This window comes from Netta rufina (genome assembly GCF_964035555.1).
Source record: "Netta rufina genome assembly, chromosome: Z".
Classification (NCBI taxonomy): Eukaryota; Metazoa; Chordata; class Aves; order Anseriformes; family Anatidae; genus Netta; species Netta rufina.
Genome location: NC_140126.1, coordinates 6,446,783 through 6,466,154, shown reverse-complemented (window position 1 = coordinate 6,466,154; position 19,372 = coordinate 6,446,783). Strand labels below are relative to the sequence as shown.

At 59.9% G+C, this 19,372-nt stretch overlaps 2 protein-coding genes across 3 annotated transcripts in view; both read left to right on the top strand.

The window, feature by feature from the left end:
- ATOSB (atos homolog B) overlaps positions 1-13,051 on the top strand; it is a 32,968-nt gene extending 19,917 nt beyond the window's left edge. For both annotated transcript variants that reach the window (XM_084305429.1, XM_084305430.1), the window contains 9 exons: positions 4,822-4,914; positions 5,622-5,823; positions 7,317-8,581; positions 9,447-9,505; positions 9,809-9,905; positions 10,227-10,385; positions 10,653-10,721; positions 11,382-11,587; positions 12,177-13,051. In XM_084305429.1, the coding sequence (XP_084161555.1) occupies positions 7,493-8,581; positions 9,447-9,505; positions 9,809-9,905; positions 10,227-10,385; positions 10,653-10,721; positions 11,382-11,587; positions 12,177-12,330 (1,833 nt within the window). In that variant the 5' untranslated portion in view covers positions 4,822-4,914; positions 5,622-5,823; positions 7,317-7,492 and the 3' untranslated portion in view covers positions 12,331-13,051. The remainder of the gene's footprint in view (positions 1-4,821; positions 4,915-5,621; positions 5,824-7,316; positions 8,582-9,446; positions 9,506-9,808; positions 9,906-10,226; positions 10,386-10,652; positions 10,722-11,381; positions 11,588-12,176) is intronic.
- A 293-nt stretch (positions 13,052-13,344) lies between these two features.
- On the top strand, positions 13,345-19,001 carry STOML2 (stomatin like 2). Its single transcript, XM_084304978.1, has 10 exons — positions 13,345-13,422; positions 13,699-13,851; positions 14,169-14,268; positions 15,139-15,197; positions 15,565-15,666; positions 16,242-16,376; positions 17,094-17,238; positions 17,559-17,638; positions 17,858-17,986; positions 18,677-19,001. The coding sequence occupies exons 1-10, from the start codon at positions 13,390-13,392 to the stop codon at positions 18,806-18,808; spliced, it is 1,068 nt and encodes a 355-aa protein (XP_084161104.1). The 5' UTR covers positions 13,345-13,389; the 3' UTR covers positions 18,809-19,001.
- Positions 19,002-19,372: the final 371 nt, after the last annotated feature.

The window sequence follows — 19,372 nt, the reverse complement described above, 5'->3', positions numbered from 1 at the left end:
CACAGGGTCAACTCTGGAGCCTGCATGGTGCTGAGCTCCGCAGATTCCCCTTGCCATAAAACTTGCACGCCTGGTGCTGGCTGCACCTTCCCCTTGGGAGCGGCGGCGCACGGTGGTTACCCCGAGGTGGGGAAGACACGGCGTTTGGCGAAGCGAAGCCAGCCCGGAGGAATTTTCCCCTTGTGGCCAGCTGTTGTCCTGGGCCTGGCTTGCGTCCTGCAGCACTTCCCACCCCACACGTCCTCGGGGAGGGGACCGGGACCGGCCCACCCTCCGTCCTCCCTCCGCCGGGCGAGCGGGTGCCACGGTGGGTGCTCGCGGGGGTGAGTAGCTGCGGTGCAGCCCGTCAGCATCCTGCTGCCTCCGCAGGGATCCTCTTGGGCAGCAGCGGAGAGTTTTCCCCACCCCCAGCTCTGCCGCTGCCTCTTTGTTTTCTGGCAGAAGCCTCCGTGCCTTTTCATCGCCGTTGAGGCGCTGAGCAGGAGCCTGCATGTGCCGTGAGCGCGTCTCGCCGGGGACGTGACGCGGGCTGCCAAGCCTGCCGGGCTGCGCATCGCCCCGCGGGGGCTGGCGGGCAGCTCCGGGGGTCTCCCTCCCATGGGCTGCCCCTCGAGCGAGGCTTCGAGGCCGCCGCTTTCCTCCGATAAGCCTCCTGTCTGCTTGGCAGCGCTCCTGCACCTTGCCACAAGTGGAGTAAGTTGGATGGGGAGGGCACAGTCCCCAGCCGGGCTCCGCGCGGGGCTCGCCGTGGCCATCCTCCCCGTGCCATCACTCCTGCCGGGCAGACACCTGAGAGGAGAGCGGCGCAGGGGGCTGCGGATCCGGCGGCGGCGGCTGAGGATTGCGTGTGCTGCGCCTGCCTCCTCTCCGCGCATTTGATCTCTCGACTTCCAGCGGGGACTGAATTCCTGTGCTGGATTCTGGGCTCGGCTCTTGTGAAAGGATCCAATTATTTCAGAGCTTTGAGCATCTCCATTTGCTGCCCATATTTGCAGCGCCCGGGTCTGCGCTGGCTGGAATTCCAAGTGATTAACGTGGCTGTGACATCCCTCCTAGGGGTGTTATCTTTGCTCGCTGTCCCCCCACCGCCCCCCCTTTTCCTCCTCCAGCAGCGAGCCTGCGAGACAGGCAGGCAGAGACAAAGGTCTGTCCTCAACCTGGGCTGTCCTCCCGGTGAGCCGAGCGGCTGCTGCTTGCCTGGGATCTCCCCGTGCTGCGGGTTTCGTGGGCTCCTGGCTGGACGCCGCCGGCTGCATCGCGGAGGTTTGAGCCTGCTGGGCTGGGTGGGCAGGGGGTGCTGCCGGCTGGGGAGAGCAGCCCGATTGTCCTGCCGGGTGCTGAGCTGCTTTTCATTCTCTGACCGTGCTTTCCTGGGGGAGAGGGGCAGCCGTGCATGGAGGGGAGGCTGCTGGGGGGGGTGGTTTGGGTATTGGGGAGAGCCACGCACAGGTGGCCGTCGCCCTATGGGGTCTGCCTGCAGACCCTGCCAGCCCCCTTCCCAGCCGCAGGCTATTGTCAGCATCGCTGATGCCGAGGCAAGGTGTTGGAAGAGATCCGGGTGCGGGGCTTCAGGTGGTGCAGGGGTAAAGCCTGCGGGCTTCCCGAGCCCCTCGGGGGGAGCTCTCATTGTGTTACCCCAGCACAGCGAGCGGGAGGGCTCGGACCCCACGTAGCCTCCCCACGGCACCTGCCTGCGGGGATGGGGACGGCACCGTGGGGCAGACCCCAGCCCGTGGCGGGGACGGGAGGCATCAGTGTGCTCGGGAGCTGTGTCCTGAGGGGTGTTGTCAGCCTGCAGCGAGGTGCTGGGAGGGAGAGAGAGAGGGAGGGTGCCATCGGGCAGAGGGAGGTGCAGGGTCTGTCCCTGGTGCTGTCCCTGGTGGTTTCCAGGAGCTCGCACTCCTGACGTGGGCACGGCCCCTTCCCATCTGGGCTGGGGCTTCCTCCCTGCTTTCTGCACGGGGGCCAGCACGAAGCGAGGCTCTGCAGCTGCGTAAATCTGGCACAGCAGCAGGCCTCCTTCAGAGCCCCCGGGAGCAGGGCTTGCCCTTGCAGCGGGGCAGGGATGCTCCCTCCCTCTGCACCCTCTCTCCTCCCCTCTCCCTCCTTTCCACCAGGTGTGAGCTCCTTCCTCCCCAGCCTGAAGCCCAGGGGACCGCCAGGGCCACCTCCACCCCGTTCCTCCTTCCCTTCAGGCTCCCCTCTAACTGCCTCCTCTCCAGGGTTGCTGCCTCGCCCAGGGATGATGCTGGAAGTGGTCCCCAGCCTCGCCTGTCCGTATCTCTGCTGACAGCCATGTACCTGACCTTGCAGGCCTCAGAAAAACCTTCCTCTGACGCCAGCGTTGCTGCTGGTGCTGCCGTTCTTCGGGCGTGTGATGGGAACTTTCCACCTGCCGGCGCTTCTCAGGCTCCGCTCTCAGCCTGTGCCAAGGACCTTGTGGCTTTACACATCCAGTGGTTACTTTTTCTTCCTTTTTCTGCGTTCAGATAGGACTGGCAGAGCTGTGGCTTATCCTCTGGGCAGTCACTCCCCAGCAGTTTCTGTTGCTTCTTCTCTTGCCTCGTGCTCTGCACGTACCGTGGGTGATTCTCTGCCAGCCCCGCTCCTGCCTGAACCCAGGGAGGCTGCAAGGGTTTCCTTAGCTCTTCCCAGGAGCAGAAGGCAGTATAAACACCAGCTTGGCATTGTTGTATTGTCCAAAAGCTGCAAGAAGGTCTCTCATCCGTGCCAGCCCACGGTCCTGGTGCTCTGCCCCAGGCAGACCCACGGTCTTGGGTCCTGCTGGGTCCCTTTGGGCACAGCCCTTGGTCTCTTTGCATCAGTGCCAGGTGCCCCTGTCCCACTGCTCTGCCCGTCCTGCCCCCAAATTGCCCCCAAAGCTGCCCTTCCCCAGGCCTAGCCAGGCTGGGGGAAGAAGGGGAAGCTCTGGATCCTGGTGCCAGGAGACCCACAGCAGGGCTGTGACCCTGGTGGCACTGCAGCACCATAGAAGGGGATTTTTTCTCCTTCAAAACGTGGTTGGTACAGAGGGAGTTTTGCCACACAGCAACCATCCTCCTTGTCTGAACGATGGTCTGGGGCAGGTGACTGCCCTGCTGGCCCCATTGCTCTCAGGGTGGCCTGGGAGCTTGGTGTGAGCAGGGCAGAGAGCAGGAGGAACTCTTGCCAGGCTTCCCCCTGCAGGCAAAGCCCATTCAGTCCTATCTTAGAGCACTAATACGGGCCAAAACACCAGCAAAATCACAGCTGCTTGGGCTTAGGAGGGACCAAATCTTTGGTGTGGGCACAGGGAGCCCCGGGTGGCACCTGTACAGCTCTGCAGGGAGGACCCAGACCTGCTCCTGTCCCATCCAGGCTGCCAGAAGCAGGGCTCTGGAGATGCCTGGCTCTGGGGGAAGAAGAAGGGAGAGATGTCCAGGGGATGTCTCCCTGTCCCTGCTATAGGTGCAGTGGTTTGGGGTCCCTGTGTTGCTCTGTAGAAGGGCTGTGAGGGGCTCCTGATGCGTTTAGGGGAGAGGAGCAGTGCCATGCTCCTGCTGCTCCCTGTTCCAGCTACAGGGCGTGTAAAGGGGTGCCAGGGTGTGCTTTTAGGGGTGGGATGGGGAGTCCTGGTGTTTCCCTGCAGGGTGCATTTGGCAGCAGCACCTGGGTTGGCAAAACGAGGTGCAGCCCCTCAGGCTGGGGGTGCACCCTACTGCCCTGTGCTGGCATCAGCGGGTGAATGGCATGGAGATCTCTGGGATGGGTTTGTGGTGTCAGCGTCTCCTGATAGACTCATTCTCCTGCAAGGCAGCTGCCTGTGGGGAGCAAAGGGCTCAGCCTGCCTGCCCGGGGACTTGGGAAGGGCTGTGGCTGCAACAGGGTGTGGGTCAGAGAAAAGAAAGGGCGCAGGCTGAATCTGCACTTTTGTCCTGCGTGGACACTGGCAGGAAGGATGTGGCTTTCTCCTGCCGCCCCGTGCTGACTCGTGCTGCTGGCTGCTGATTTTGTTTCCCAGTGGCTGGCCGTGCCACAGAAGTCATGGTGCAGACCTGCCCTGGGATGGAGGAGGGAAGCAGCTACCTGTGGTGAGAGCTCTCCCCGTTCCAGGTGGGCAGAGCACGGTGTGCCAACACTGCAGCGTCTGGCCGTGGCTGTGAGCACCCACCTGCTCCTCTACCAGCCTTCCTGCAGGGTGCCAGGAGGAGCTGGGCTTTACAAAGAGCTTTTGTCAAGGGTTTGGACCAGGGGGGTTGTGGTGCTGCAGCATTGACTTGTCCTGCTGCGAGTGCTCTGTGGGAGCTGGCGTGTTGCACCTCTGTTCTGGCTCTGTTCTTCCCCTGGCTCTGATGGAGGTGGCTTTTGGGCTGGTCTGCTCTGAGAGACTGGGACTAATTGCAAATCTTACTGGAGATGTAATGAAGGAGCAGCACATTTTCTATGGCAGTCAAAGTCAGGCCACATTGTCATTGTACCAATGCAGAATTTGCTGGACCGAGGTGCAATGGGGTATTTGGTGCCTCTGAGCATCCCTGCAGGGATTTTGTTCGTGTGCCTGGCCCTGCTGTTTCCAGCTTTCAGAGCAGTGCTCGTGGTCAGGTTGTTCAACAGGACACAGGCAGTGGCTGCCTGGAGGGAAGCTCCATGGCTGAGGCTTCATGGGGAGGGAGGTGCACAGCCCCCAGCGGTGGGCAGCATTTTCTCCTTCACCCAAAGCTTCCTAGGACTGCAAAGCTCCTGAGCAGCCCCATGGGAGAGGGACTGAGGTGCCCCAAGGCTGTGACGGTGTTGCACCATGAGCTGCTGCCTGGATTAATTCTCCTCTTTGCCTTCTTCCAGGCATCAAAGCTGCGGTGCTGGTGGACTGTGACCACAAGGGAGCTGTGTGGCAGCTGCAAATCTACTTCACACATCAAGGGTGCCTCTGAGCAGGTGAGAGCTGTGTGCGTGGAAGGATCGCTGTCTTTGCTCTGGGGGAGGCTGATGGGAGGGCACTGTGCTCAGAGCTGTCAGGCTCCTGGTTTCTGCCATCCCTACCATGCATCTCCTCCCAGAGGAAGGCAATTGCAAGCTCTTTTCCTTGTGTGTAGGGCCAGAAAGTGTCCTGTGCTGTGGGTGGATGGGGTGGATGGGCATGAGCCCAGTGGCTAGCTGGAGGCCCAGAGGCTGCTGGTGATCTGCAGTGTCGTGGAAGGCAGGCCGTGGAACGATCACCGAAAGGAAGCAGGGATCTGTTCCTACACACAGGTTTTCACGCAGGAAGGCAAGCAAAAGGGGTGTAAAGGACAAGCAAGATATGAGAGTTTACAGCTGAGCTTAAAGTATTTGTGGCTTAAACGGAAAGTAAAGTGAAAATACTGCCTGAGATGACCTATAGATTCATGTGACCTTTGGATTTGGGAGAGGCTGAACTTCAGTACTGCCTTCTCTGTCTGTGTGACCCTGCGGGCAGGTAGCCCCAGGCTTTGGGCAGCCTGGTCCGGTGGGAGGTGTCCCTGCCCATGGCGGGGGGCTTGGAACTGGGTGATCTTTAAGGTCCCTCCCAACCCAAACCATTCCGTGATTGCAGCCTCCTGCCCTGCTCTTGGCGAGCCTCTGAATCTCACCGTTCCTGCATCTCCCCTTTTCTTTGCCCTCAGAGCTGCTGTGGAGACTGAAGAGCTGGAGAGGACGGCGCAGAGGTTCGGAGGCACACCGTGATGGTGGGAGCCATTCCACGGCAGCCACGCCGCTTCTGGGGGGTGCCTGGCTGGCAGGTGTCTTCAGCGAGCTGTGCCAACGACAGCCCACGGCGGGACGGGGAGGTTGATCCGGAGCACGCTGGGGTTCTGCTGCAGAGGGGTGAGTGTGGGGGCAGCCAGGGCGGGCTGCAGCATGGGGGTTACGCAGCCTCAGAGAGGGGATGAGGTGGGAAGGGACCCCTGCCCAAGCAGGGACACCCAGAGCAGGGCGCCCAGGACCACATCCAGGTGGCTTAGCCTTCTCCCCTCCAGGATGAACAGTCCCAGCTCTCAGCCTTTTTTTCACAGGAGAGCTGTTCCAGTCCCTAAATCATCTTAGTGGCCCCTTGCTGGACCCTCTCAGGTGTGGCCTTCACTGACCCGCTGGCATTGTTCCTCAGAATACAGCCCAGGATAGCACTAGCCTCTGTGGCAAGGGCACACCACTCCCTTGCAGTCAAATTGGTGCCCACCAGGACTTTCAGGGCCTTTTCAGCAAAGCTGCTCTTCAGCCAGTTGGCCTCCAGCACATACTGGTGCCTGGTGACACCTTTCCTTGCTTCTCGTGAAGTCCCTGGCCTCAACTACACCGACTGGGCACCTTTGCATCCCCATCACAGCGGGGATCAAAATACCACCTGTGGCATCAGTCTCCAGATGGCCTTGACCTGCTTGGGGAACTGTGTCCCCTGTTGCATGCCTGCCCCTGAGCCTTTGTTCCACAGGAGCAGGGAGAGCTGCTGGGACAGGCAAAGGGCAGAGCTGCAGGCGTGGACTCTTTGTCAGGCTGTGGGGCTCCTCAGTGGGCCAGTGAACTTTCAGCAGGCATCCCATCTCCTCTCCTCTTGCAGACATTTTAGGGTTTATTGTGCCAGACAGCTCACAGCTGGAATTCTCAAAACCCCAAAACCGGGCTGAAAATGGAAATAGAAGCCTTGTGTAGCATGAAGGAGGCTGAGTCCTCGAGGAGGGCAGGGGTGGGTGGTGTGGATGCTATGGGGTGGGTGGATGGTGCAGGCACCCATGGTGGGCTCTGCAGCCCCTGGTGCCACCCAGCTGCTTCAGGACTCTGGTCCAAGCTGGCAGAGCTACCCGTGACAATAATTCACGTTCCCCCAGGTTGCACAGACAGGTTCCTGTCCCCACTGTGGGGCTGGCAGCCTCGAAGCCAACCCTGCCTCCTTTAGCGCATGCGGCCGGGGCTGGTTTCTTTGGCAAGCGCTCCGAGATCTGGCTGCTGTTGCCCAGAGGGGTGATTACAGTCCAGAGCCCCTGGGACTGGTCTGACCTGCCTGACTCCTGTGCTCCAGAGCAGCACGAGCACAGCAGGTCCCTGACAGAGGGCAGGCCCCCTTCTCCTCACTTGCACAGGCTTGTCCCCAGACTTGTAGCCTCCAGCCCAGCTGGAAACTCCTCTCTGTGCCCAGGCCAGGAGGGAAGCGCTGATCCTGCAGGTGGGTGATGCTGTGGGGTTCCCTGCAGAACCCACACAGGGCTGGTTCCTCTTCCCATCCCCGGGGAGGGAGGTCTGAGCAGGGCTGCCCACCTCCCACGGGTCCAGAAGGCAGGACGAGGACCCTGATCCCCGCTGACGTCTCTCCTCTCGCTTTCCAGATGCTGCGCTGCAGCGCACCCCATAACGGGAGGCTCGCTCGGACGTCCTGAGGGAGAGGGCCCAGCTCCTGCCCTGCCCTCCCACTGTCACCCGTGGCACTTTACTGTCCCCCTCCTGCCGCTGCATGGGCTGTCCTGGCTCCAGCTCCTCGTGGGGCCCAGCCAAGTGAGGCTCCATGCGGCACATCCACGCGGAGACGTCCCTGCCCCCGGAGCCCAGCGCCGACTCCGGCCTGCCCCGACCCAGCAGAGAGGCGGCCTTGGAGCCTTCCTCGCAGCGCTGCACCCACCACGGCATCCTCATGGGCTACAACGAGACGGAGATCAAGCGCCAGAAGGTTTACCAGGTCTCCATCTTCTCCCATCTCTCCAGCTCCTCCGAGAGCACGGAGCAGCGGGCAGGCAGCCGGCCGGCTGTCAAGAGGGGATACCCCGAGCAGCGAACTCCGGAGGGGGTGCGGGATCCCAAACGAACTCACTGGGGTGGAGGGGGGGTGGACGGCAAGTGCGAGAGGGGCCCCGGGCAGGCTGCCCTGGAGGATGACGATGCCTTCGAGGACGGTCTGCTGGTGGAGGAGCTCTCCCTGTGCGGCTCTGCCCAGCACTTCTCCCATAGCGGGCTGCGGGTGGTGGAGCACCGGTGCGAGGGCAGCCCCAGCCCCAGCCCCAGCCCCAAGGCCAGCAGAGAGGACAAGCTGCAGGATGCCTCCTCCTCCTCCTCGCGGCCTCAGCACATGGCTTGCAGTACTTTGCACACGAGAGACGGTTGTCCCATCCCGCCAGGGGATCAGCCCGCGGGCTGCGGGGAGAACGGGGATCGGGCGAGTGGCCACAACCTACTTGACCTTGATTTGCACAATATTGCACAAACGTCCCAGCTGGACTCTGCTGGGAGGAGAGAAAAGCCGGGGAGCAGCCCTGCTCACAGCAGCAGGGCTAGCGGAGGAGAGGAATGGCCAGTGGCGGCCAACGGGTGCAAGGAGCCCCCGACCCCGCAGGCGGTGCTCAGCCCCGAGCCTGGCAGCCTGAGCTCCCTGGAGAAGACGCCTTGCGGGAGCAGCCGGGTCAGCGGCAGCAGCTGCCCGGCCAAAAGGAAGCTGCTGCCTGCTGGTGAGGTGGTGGCCGACTCCTGCTCCGAGGACGAGAGCCTGTCCCCGCCGGCGAGGAAGAAGAGGGCCCTGCCGTGCCACCCGGTGCCCACAGCCTGCCGCAGCACTGACGCCAAGGGAGCCCCTTTCTGGAACCACCTGCTCCCTGCAGCCAAGGTGAGCATCACTGAGGGGTGGGAGGAGGCAGGGAAAACAGCCTGGAGACACCCAGAGCTGTCCGTTTTGGGCACATGGCCCAGAGTGGCACGGCACCCTGTCCTGTCCCAGTGCCACGGCACGGTGGATAGTGGCCAGCCCTGGGACATGTCTGTTGCCTGCCACCAGCCCTACAAAAGCAGAGGCACCCTGGCTTGTTCCTGCTCAGAGCCAGGATGCCCTGAGCGTGGGACACACACAGCTCCATCCCTGTCCACGTGCCCTTTTTGGTGACTGTCCCCCAGCCTGGCTGCCCCCAGCGCTGCCCTTGCAGAGTGAGGTCCTCCAGCAGCTTCCCTCGGTTTTCCAGCCTGGTCATGCCAGCTAGCTCCATCATCCCTTTGTGTTGTGCTGCCCTTTGTGTGGCTTCCAGAAAGGAAAACCCCTGAAAAGGGGGCACTTTTAAAAGGAAGCAGCAGTGAGGCCCTGGTTTTAATCCCCCACCCTACAGCTGTAGGAGCCAGGCTGTGGGCAGCCCAACCCTTTGCCCAGATTTTGTATGAATCGCCTTGGGAGAGGACTTTTCCCAGACTGGCCAGGGAGCTTTGTCGTACGTGTTACCCTTCCTTAGATGTGGTTTGCGGGGTGGGAGGCTGCGTGCTGCACCCTTGTCTCGGGTTTTGTCACCACCTTCCTCAGCAGAGCCACTTTGGGAGGGTAAAGACCTGCCCTGGCAGCCAGGTCTGGGTTTGGGCAGCTCTGCAGCATCTCTGTGCTTCATGCTGCCCCGCATGCCATCCCAGCAGGGATGTGGGACAGGGCAAGAGGTGGTGCACGGTCCCTGTTTGGTGCCCTAACATGTTCCTCTATTTCATGTCCCTTCCAGAGCTCCGAAGATTGCACTGCGGTTGGGAGGAGGCTGAAGAGCGGGCTGCGCCTCAAATCGTGAGTGTCCCAGCAGCTCCTGCCCCACAGCAGGTCTGGGGTGCACAGTGATCCCAGCACCCTACAGCCTGCTGTGGGGCGGATGGGTCGGGTTGGGTTCCTGGGCATCTCCCCTACGCAAGACTCTGGGCTGTGGGGTGGAGGGAGGCTGCCCCTGGGGTTAGGAAAATGGCTCAACTTCTACCAGGGAAAGGGGTGGTGGGAGAGACGTGTCCCTATCAGGGGAATCAGGGGAGAGGGATCTGCGCCCCCAAGGAGATGTGCTCTCTGGCCCCACACTGATGCTTGCTCTCCTCTCCCAAGGCGACATCTCCGGAGCAGCCCCCGGAGGGGAACCCGCTCCTCTGCAGCACCCTGGGCCACCACCACCGTCAGCCACGCTCTGCTGGGCAACTTTGAGGTAACAGCACCCACACAGTGATAGCCTGCTGGGGAGGGAGGTGGGTCTGGAGGGCTCGGGCTGGGCTGGCATTGAGCTAGGAGAAGCTGAGCCCAACAGGAGCTGGATGCTTTCTGCGGCAGCTGGCGTGGGGCTGGGTTGCCTGTCCCCGAGGGCTTCGTGCACGTTGGCGATGTGACGTGGCAGCTGCAGGTTCTTTGCCGTGACAGAAGGCTGGTTTGAGGCCACCTATAGCTGGATGGGATGGGATCTGTCCTTGAAAAAGCAGCCGTGGTCCCTTGCGGGCAGCCTCCAGTCCCTGACGCTTCCCTCCTCTTTCAGGAGTCCATCCTGAAGGGGCGCTTTGCACCGTCGGGACGCATCGAGGGCTTCACAGCAGAGATCGGTGCCAGCGGCTCCTACTGCCCCCAGCATGTCACCCTGCCTGTGGACGTCACCTACTTTGACATCTCTGAACACAGCGCACCCTCACCTTTCCTGGTACGTGCACACAGGCTGGGCTTATAGTAGACATGAGTGGGGAGCTGTGTCCAGACACTGCTCATCCTCAGGGGCTGCTCTTCCATGGAGAGCTTGGCTCAAGCAGCCACACGTCTAAGGAGACCATCAGCTATGGCAGGAGCAACATTTAACCTGCAAAGCAAAGAGAAAGTGGGGTCTTGGCCCCATGCTGCGTCCCAGCTGGGCTCTCCGTGGGCTTTCTCTCTCTCTCTCTCTCTCTCACACATGCTGTTTATTTTGCCCCAGGGAGTGATTGACTTGGAGGCCTTGGGAAAGAAGGGTTACAGTGTCCCCAAAGCTGGAACCATCCAAGTGGTGAGTGGTAGCTGGGCTCCTGTTGCTGCCTGGGGTGGAGATACTCCATTATCACAGAATCTTAGAATGGCTTGGGTTGGAAGTGACTTTAAAAACCATCTAATTCCACCACCCTGCCATGGGCAGGGACACCTCCCACCAGACCAGGTTTCCCAAAGCCCCATCCAGCCTGGCCTTGAGCACTGCCAGGGACGGGGCATCCAGAGAGTCTCTGGTATTGTGCTGCTTAGCTGGGGCAGCAGCCAGAATTTTTTCTGCAGAGTAGCAGCATGGCCACCAAGAAAGCACAGTGGAGGGAGCACAGGACCCCCAGGGTGCTGACAGGAAGACAAGGGGGCAGGAGATGTGGGGAAAGATGATGCTGGTGGGGTGTGTATGTGCAGAGGGGATGGGATGGGAATAAGGGAGTGGAGGTGGGTGGAGAGGATGAAGCTGTGGGCCAGCTCAGAGTGACCTGTGCTGGCTCTTCTGTGAGGGACACGGACTGGGCAAGAGCTGAGCCTCAGGCAAAGCCTGTTTGGGGCTGGTGCGGGGCAAGGACAACTCTTCTGGTCCCTTGTGTCCTCTGTTGTCGCCCCCAGACACCCCAGCCCTGTCCTATGGATCTGTTCCTGGGCCCTTCCCAGTCTGACCCCCCACCTACCCATCCTCTACCCCCAGACCTTATTTAACCCCAACAAGACTGTGGTGAAGATGTTCTTGGTGACGTACGACTTCCAGGACATGCCGGCCAACCACATGACCTTCCTGCGCCACCGCATCTTCCTGGTGCCCGTGGGGGAGGAGGAAGGGGCCACCGTGGCCCCGAGCGAGCCACCGGGCACCAGCCCGCCCCGCAGGGTCCTCTGCTACCTGATGCACCTGAGGTAGGGCGTATGGGGTGGGATGGAGACCTGTCCTGGGCTCCCAGACCCCCTTCCCTATGTCCCTGCTTCCCCTAAACTTGCAGCCCCCTCTGGGGTGGCAGCCTGACCCCGTAGCCTTGGGGGAGAGCAAGGACCAGCTGCTGTTGGCACTGGAAGGGCTGCAGGGAGCTGTTCTCCTGCCCCATGGCAGCCACCTCTGTCCCTCTGAAGGCAAACAGAGCGTGGCCACTTTGACCAGGGGCCACAGGAGGGGAAGGAGTTGTGTCCCCTCCTCCTGATGAGGCTGTCCTGCCCTTGCCTTCAAGTCTGAGGCTCTTCCACAGAATCATTAAGGGTGGAAAAGACCTTCAAGATCGTCTGCTCCAACCATGCCCCTACTCCCAATGTCACCCACTAAACCCTGTCCCTAAGCACCACGTCCAGCCTTTCCTTGAACACCCCCAGGGACGGTGACTCCACCACCTCCCTGGGCACCCCTTTCCAATGCCTGACTGCTCTTTCTGAGAGGAAATTTCTAATTCCCAACCTGAACCTCCCCTGGCACTACTTGAGGCCATTCCTTCTAGTCCTATCACTAGTCTCCTCCCAGGTTTCACAGCTCCAAGTCGGGGAAGATCTACCTTCACGACGACATCCGGCTGCTTTTCTCCCGCAAGTCGATCGAGGTCGACTCGGGGATCCCCTACGAACTGAAATCTTTCACGGAGATGCCAAGGAATCCCTGCTACTCGCCCTGGGCCTGACCTTCTCCCTTGCCCCGGGGCTGCCGGGGAGCTCCCAGCCCACTGCTTCGGGGAGAGATGAGTAAAGGAGAGATGAAGCCCTGCCACCCTCACGTGTCGCCCTCCTCACCTGCCCCCAAGTCGCGGCTGTGCCCCCCTGCCATCGCCAAGGGGGCTTCATGAGGAGGGATGGGGGCAGCCCCACTGCCCCAGGGACGTGCCCAGGGCTTTTGCCGCTGCTGCCCCAAACCGGGAGGCACGGCTGGAGGCAAAGGGGGGGAGGCTGCCCGTGCCCATCCCCGGGGCGTGAGCTGAAAGCGTGGAAAAAGTTTGTATTTATTAGTATTTATTGTCACTGGGTGGGTGGAGGATCGGAGGCGCTGCTTTTTTTCCCCTACAGGTGCGGGATGAGGCCCTGAACAGCGGGGGCTGCACCCCCAGCCCCATGGGGCTGCCAGGGCACAGCGAGGGCGGCCGTGGCCCCAAGTGGAGGGCGGGGGTGACCCTGTTAGAAGATGGGGGGCTCTGTTAGAAGCCGGGGGGCTTTGTTAGAAGCCGGGGGGCTCTGTTAGAAGCTGGGGGTGAGGCTGAGACTCGCTGGGCACCATCTCGGTGATGTCTGAAGCATCGAGGGGTGCGTGTTGGTGGATCCCCTCACCCCTTGGGACAGAGGAAGGAGGGAGCCAAACCCGGAGCTGAGGGAGCCCCGCAGGTCGCCGTGTGTGTGTGTGTGTGTGTGTGTGTGAGGCGATAAATTTGGGGTGGGGGGGGAAGAGACGGGGAAGGGTGGTGTGTGTGGGGGAGAGCTGCCTCAGCAGCCATCCGCCCCCCTTCCCGCAGCGCCGCACCGGTACTTCTGTGTTGGGTTTTATTTAATAAACGTTTGGAGACTGAGCCCTGCCTCACACGCAGCTCCCTGGGGGAACGAGGAGAGGGGGGAGGGACACGAAGGGGAGGGAACACAAGGCTTGGGGCCGCCGAGGAGGGCCGGGAGGCGGCATTGAGGGCTCCGGAAGAGGCGGCGCGGCCCGGGGAGGTTCCGGGGCGGCGGGCGGGGAGCGGAGGCGCTTGGGGGCAGCGATGCTGGGGCGGGCAGCGCCGGGGCTGCTGCGGGTGCGGCCGGGGGGAGAGCCCCTGGGGGGCCGGGAGGGTGTGGGGAGGGGGTGTGGAGGGGTTGTGGCCCCTTATAAATAGCGTGGGGTGCGAGGGAAGGGGGTGGGGGGGGGGGGCTGTGAGCAGCCACGCTGTGTGGACTGAGCCCGCTTTGGGCACCTCGGGGTGCTGGGTGGAGGGGGAGCAGGGGGAGGAAGGTGAGGATGAGGATGAGGAGGGTGGTGGTGGTGGTGGTGGTGTCAGGGGGCTCCACGCCGCGCCTCTCGGTCCCCGCAGCGCGCCCAGCAGCTGAAGCGTTCGGCCTGGCTGGCCCCAGCTCCGCAGCGGCTCAACTCCGGCCTGCCCGTCAACATCGGGGTGCTCTTCGTGCCGCAGCAGGAGGCCTGGGTGGTGGAGAGGATGGGCAAGTTCCACCGGATCCTCGAGCCCGTAAGGAGATGGGTTTCGGCCCTTCTGGGGGCTGGCAGGTGCCTGTGGCGGCGGCCGGGCGTGTGGTTTGCACTGGGTTTCAGGGGACGCTCGGAGCACCCGGGATTATTCTGACAGGCTGCCATCCTTTTAGGTTGACTGATTTCCTTTATAATAGTGTGTTAAAAGCAGCAAGAAAGCTAAACTCACCACGTTTATTCTACTTGAAGCGTCTGCAGCATGTCGCGTACTTGGGCTTTGTTTGCACGGCGCTCTCTGGGTGGGCAAACTTCTGCCTGGCTTCGGGGCTCAGCTGCCTGATCCCACCTTTTTCGCAGGGTTTGAATTTCCTCATCCCTTTGCTGGATCGGATTCGTTACGTGCAGAGTCTCAAAGAAATTGTCATTAATGTCCCAGAGCAATCAGCTGTCACCCTAGGTAAGGAACAGGCTCTGTCTCCTGCCCTTTCCCTTTCCCTGTATCTGTGGTGAACAAGGGACAGCGTGGGGATGAGAGGAAATGTCCCAGGCTCCTAGAATCAGAGAGTCATTAGGGTTGGAAAAGACCTTCAAGATCATCTGCTTCAACTATCTCCCAAATACCGTTACCCACTAAACCCTGTCCCTAAGCACCACGTCCAGCCTTTCCTTGAGCACCCCCAGGGACGGTGACGCCACCACCTCCCTGGGCAACCCGTCCCAGTGCCTGACTGCTCTTTCGGAGAAGAAATGGAGCCAGACTTGCCCATACCCATGGCACTATGACCAGCAGAACCCCTGGAGGTCCCGTGAGCCTCCCTGGGCTGCTCCACTTCTTGCTATGATGAATACAGCAGGCAAAAATCAATTTTTCAGATTTCAAAAGTTTTCATTTGTTGAACCAGGAAAAGTCTCCTGTGTTTTTGTAAATGACACATAAAAATTTTGGATCTGGTTGGTGGACTTGTCTGTTATAATTCTAGTGTTAAGTTTCCTTTTTTTTTTTTTTTTTCCCCTCCTAAATCTTTTACCTGTTAAGATAGCTACATCATGAGATGTTTTGATCTTGACACCTGAGGTTTCTGGTGTATTTAAAAGTCAGAGTGAGGCACTTTGTAGGGAATGTAGGGATCCTTCTGACAAAGCATTTTACACAAGGAGACCTATTTCAGCTGATCCCTCTCTCCATGCTACACTGTTGACAACAGGAAGGAGAGGGATGACTGTGCCCAGCTCTACAGCTCTATTAATTCTGTCAGGGGAGAGGGGGGCTGCCATGCCTTCTCTCCTCCGTTTTAGTAAACAGGATGTGTCATTCTTTTCCCGGCAGATAACGTCACCCTGCAGATTGATGGAGTGCTCTATCTGCGGGTCATGGACCCCTACAAGGTACCGTCCCTGCTGTCCTGGGGCCCAGCTTGACCCTGGAGGCACGAGGCAGCTTGCAGCCTCCCGCACCCGTGGCTGTGTCCTGCAGGCTCTGCGTGTGTAGCCTCACACAGCTGGCTGCCATGGCCAGTCTCTCCTGGCCTTTTTCTCTTTGAGATGCACGCTTCAGCCTCTGTCAGGCTTGCTGTGCTCCACGAGTGGGTGGGCTGAGCGTCCCCTTCTTTGGGACTGCTCTCTTGGAGGAAGAAATCGATGGGGGTGCCTGTGGCAGGTTTTTCATCTTGGCACAACCTTTCCTCACCTTGCCTCTTTTGGGATCCCTTTCAGCAACACCACGGACTCTCTTGTTTTTGCTTCTGTTCCGCAGGCCAGTTATGGGGTGGAGGATCCTGAATATGCCGTGACGCAGCTGGCCCAGACCACCATGAGATCTGAACTTGGCAAACTCTCCCTCGACAGAGTATTCCGGGTGAGCAGGGGAGGTGGATACCAGCACTGCCAACATCTGGCAGCATCTCAGAACCCTGCGGGGCCTGTATGGCCATACATATAACACTAATGTGCCCTTTGCTTATATGGCATTAGGCTTCTGTTTCAGTGAACGTGTTTGTGAATCCTTGGAGATGGGTCTTGCTTTGGATCTGTTTGGCCAATGTCCACACCCAGCTGGCGTGATTGTGTTTCTCTCAAGTCAGCTGCACTTTGCTTAGGCCCAGTGATGAGTGTCCTGGCTGAAGTGGTTCAGGGGGGCTGTAACCCTTATTGGACAGAAGCAGGAGCTGTTGGTGTTCCTGGGACATCTCTGTATCCAGCTGTAGACCAGATGCTTGCATCAACAATTTCAGTTTGGGGCACTGCCCTTTCTAGGAGAAAGTGACCTCTCCGAGAGATGTGGGAAGCCCCTTTCCCTGCCCTACACCTGTGGAGTTGGGATTTTCTGGCTGACCTTTGCCCACGAGACGGGGTGTCTATTTCCCTTCTGACCCCTGTCTCATGCTAAGCACCTCTCCTTTGTTCTCTGCTGTTTTTTTTTGTGCCTGCCAGGAGCGTGAGTCCCTCAATGCCAACATAGTGGATGCAATCAACCAAGCCTCAGACTGCTGGGGCATCCGGTGCCTGCGATACGAGATTAAGGACATCCACGTGCCCCCAAGGGTGAAGGAATCTATGCAGATGCAGGTTCGTGTTTCTGGGTGGGCGATCTGGAATGAGAGGGAAGTTTCCTCTTCCACGAAGCAAGGCTGTTCTCCATCCAGAGCTGGCAGCACTCTGGGCCATCCTGCAGGGAGGGAAGCCTGTTGGCACTTTGGCTGTGAGCACACAGCTATTGAGTAAATAATTCCCATTCTTATTTCTGCAGTGGTGACCCCTGCCTAGTACATACAAGCTCTGCCAGCTCTTTTTAAAATCCCCGGGGCCTGTTGGGCTCTGCAGAAAGCAAATCCCAGAGCTGGAGGTCTCCCCTTGAGGAAAGGGAGCCCAGGGCAGGCCTGGAAGGGGAGGAGGGGAAGCAGGCTGGCCTGTTAGTTGTGGACCAAACTGAGGAGGGTTGTGTGGGCTGGTGGGTGTTCGTGGGAGCAGTTTCTGTGAGCTGGTGGTGCCCAGCAGCATTACAGTGAGTGCCCCACATGGAGTCAGTGTGGCATATTGTGAGCAGCATGCCCAGGGTTGGGGCAGCGTGGCGTGGTGTGCTTTGGGCTCACTGCTGCAGCAAACTGCATCTGGGAAGCAGAAACAGCCCTTGCTGGGGACCACTCAGTTCTGTAGCTGTCTTCTTACCCTTTGCTAAGCTGCCCTTGCCCAGCAGGGACGTAGAAGTGTCTTTGCTGTGCTTGCCCCATGGGTGGGATTCCCCCGAGTGGCTGTGGCAGGCAGGCATCTGACCCGTGTTTGCAGGTAGAGGCAGAGCGACGGAAGCGTGCGACAGTGCTGGAGTCAGAGGGGACGCGGGAATCTGCTATCAACGTGGCTGAGGGGCAGAAGCAGGCCCAGATCCTGGCGTCGGAAGCTGAGAAGGCTGAGCAAATCAACAAAGCTGCTGGTAGCACCTTTGGCTAGAACGTGCCCTGAACACCAGGGGATCTGCACCCCTCTGTATTGAGGGGTGGTGCTCCCTGGGAGCAGATTGCACTGCTGTGAGACAGGCTGCCTCAGCTGCTCTCATCCCCCCTGCTGGGACCCTTGGGCTGTGCCGCAGTTGGTGTTGCTTCCCTACAGCCTGGGGCAGCAGGAGAGGTGTTGCAGGACAATCGTAGTGCTATTGTTAGAGAAAAGGAGGCATTGCATGCACCACGTTTTCTTGATATATTTCTTGCAAGCGTGTTGTCACAGTTCTGATCTGCATCCCGTGCTTCCTTGCAGGAGAAGCCAATGCCATGCTGGTCAGGGCCAAGGCCAAGGCCGAGGCCATTCAGCTCCTGGCGGCTGCCCTGGCCCAGCAGGTGAGTGAGGGCTCCTTGGGGCAGCCAAAGCTTTGGTGCCAGCACAGGGAGGTGATCCCAAAGCTGGGGTGGCACCTGGCTTCCTCGCAGATACCCCCTGGCATCTTAGCGAAGAGATTTGCTGACACCTGGGGCAGGCTGGGGTTGCGGGCACGGCTGAGCTCTTGGTGGTGCCTGGCTCAGCCTCCTTCATGCTGAGCCTCGGCCGTCTCTCCGCAGCACGGCAGCGCGGCTGCCTCCCTCTCTGTGGCCGAGCAGTATGTGAACGCCTTCTCCAAGCTTGCCAAAGACTCTAACACGGTCCTGCTGCCAGCCAACACCGGCGACATCACCCACATGGTTGCACAGGTCAGTGTCAGAGGAGGAGGGACCCTGCCTCGTGTCAGAGGCTGAGGGAGGTGAAGCTCGCAGCCCCTGTTGGGAGGTGGTGGTGCAGGGAGAGGAGAGGTGTGGACATGAGGAGGAATTTGGCCCGGTGGGTGGGTGTGAAATAGAAGGTGTGGGCTGGGAAAGCTGCTTTGCAGCATCCTGTGGGAACTGGAGGGCCTCTGTCGTAGCAGCCCCTGGCTGTGGGGCTGGCCTGAGCCAGCTTGCAGCTGTAGGAGACAGGACCCTTCTCTTCGTGCCAAAATAAGGTGGCAAAAATATGAGGCGAGTGATGACTTTCTGTCTCCTTGAGGTGGAAGTTTGCCTCTTCCCTCTCCATCCCTGAAGAAACAGGACTGAACGGGGATTTGGGTAACTGAAGGCACCTGAAGGCACCACTGAACTGGCAGGAGTCCTCCATGGGGCTGACTGATACTGTGGTGTAGCACAACGACATCAGGGCCACAAACAGAGCCCCTTTAGAGACTGCTGCGGCCCTGCCTCCTTGTGGGACCTGCCCTGTCCCAGCCCTGTGTGTGCCCTGTCAAAAATCGCCACAGCCCCACAGCGGGGACACTTCTCGCTGCCCCACAGGGCCTTCTCCAGAGACCTTCCCAGTCCCCATAAGCGTGCGTTGTCTCTCCTCCCTGATGGCTCTGTCATTCCCTGCAGGCTCTGGGCATCTACACCACGCTGACCAAGACGCAAGCTGTGAAGACTCAGGACGAGATACCTCCAGCCCACGGGGACCCCCAGCCCCCCAGCACGGAGGTGCTGAAGGCAGAGCAGGCGACCTCCAGCTAGCGGGGCCTGGAGGACACTGGACACACTGACGGCGCAGCACCTGCCAGAGGGGATATTTGCTCAGGGCCTGCTGGGCTGTGGGGAGCTCTGCTCTGCTGCCCTCCCCAGTGGGACTCTCTTCTTTTCCTTCCCTTAGCCCTAATTTTGTATTTGGATTTAATCATGTAATAAATAGTCCTGGTGCTGCAGCACATCCTGGTGGTGCTCAGGGCTGTGTATCGATGCGGGGTGTTATAAATGGCTCAGGATTCAAATTAGGATTAAATAAAAAAATAGGATTTATTGAAAGAATATAAAGGAATAGAGGTAAGCAAACAGCGCTGGGTGCACCGGGAGTCTCCGCTCCACCAGGACACACACCAGTTACATCAAGCAGCTGATTTTTATGCTCCTAGACTAATACATATTCATTACTACTTCTAAAAAAATAGATTATTAAAATTAGCTTCCGGGGTGCAGTCCCTCCTCCTGGAGCATGCACAGTCTCCTCTGGGGTCTCTTCTGGGGGTCTCTAGGGGTCTTCCATGCTGAAGGCTCGCAGTCTTCCTCTTCCCCTTTGTACTT